Below are 705 nucleotides of genomic sequence, written 5' to 3'. Positions count from 1 at the left end.
TTGAAGGAAATAAGAAGAAGAGCTGAAGTCCTGAAACTGATCCTAAGTCACATCCTGATGCTCTGCTGCAGCAGACTGAGCCTCCGGCCCCGTCTGTAACCAGCTGACCGACAGATTCACGGGGCGAGCGTTAGAGGGAGGAGCCTCACTGGAGTTACACCCGTACCTTCGCCTTCCACATGAGCCAGAGTTTAAAGACGTCGACGTGTCGGCCGCACTGGATGCTCTTATCTCCGGTGTCGTAGCTCACATCGTACGGTTTGTCCGTCTGGAAAAGGTACTCAGCCCCCGACTCATTACACTCCTGCAGGAGGCCCTGCAGAGGACACACACGCCCCGATCATTAACACCAGTTCAACCAATCAGAGTCCAGTTGAAGGTTTGTATTGTGCGTCTGACAGACTGCTGCACCGGAGCCCGGCCTTGTGTTTTACACCGAGCGTTAAAGCGAAGGGCGGAGGATCATCTCTTACTCTCTTCCTGACCAGGATGACGGAGCACTGCAGCGGCGCGCCCATCATCTTGTGAGGATTCCACGTGACAGACGAGGCTCTGGATGGAAAACACCGACAGGTCAGAGTGACGCCCTGAAACAGCAGCAGAGTCAATGTGACACACCAGGCTGCGGCCACCAGGGGGGGGCCAAGAGCAATGCCCCGGGAAATCTTGACCCAGAGGCGGACACCTACATGAGAGAGAGACCCC

The 705-nt window shown here is 56.2% G+C and overlaps 1 protein-coding gene across 1 annotated transcript in view; it reads right to left on the bottom strand.

The window, feature by feature from the left end:
* Positions 1–36: 36 nt before the first annotated feature.
* LOC111646408 (glutamate decarboxylase 1-like) overlaps positions 37–705 on the bottom strand; it is an 8,515-nt gene continuing 7,846 nt past the window's right edge. The window contains exons 11-12 of the mRNA XM_087170954.1: positions 474–689; positions 37–316 (exon numbers count right to left, since the gene is read on the bottom strand). Of these exons, the coding sequence (XP_087027080.1) occupies positions 155–316; positions 474–689 (378 nt within the window). The 3' untranslated portion in view covers positions 37–154. The remainder of the gene's footprint in view (positions 317–473; positions 690–705) is intronic.

Source organism: Seriola lalandi, unplaced genomic scaffold (assembly GCF_002814215.2).
Source record: "Seriola lalandi dorsalis isolate HSWRI2012SDOR001 ecotype SW California unplaced genomic scaffold, Sedor1 jcf7180002054970, whole genome shotgun sequence".
NCBI classification, from domain to species: Eukaryota; Metazoa; Chordata; class Actinopteri; order Carangiformes; family Carangidae; genus Seriola; species Seriola lalandi.
The sequence above is the reverse complement of the archived record's forward strand: the minus strand, read 5'-3'. Positions and strand labels throughout refer to the sequence as shown.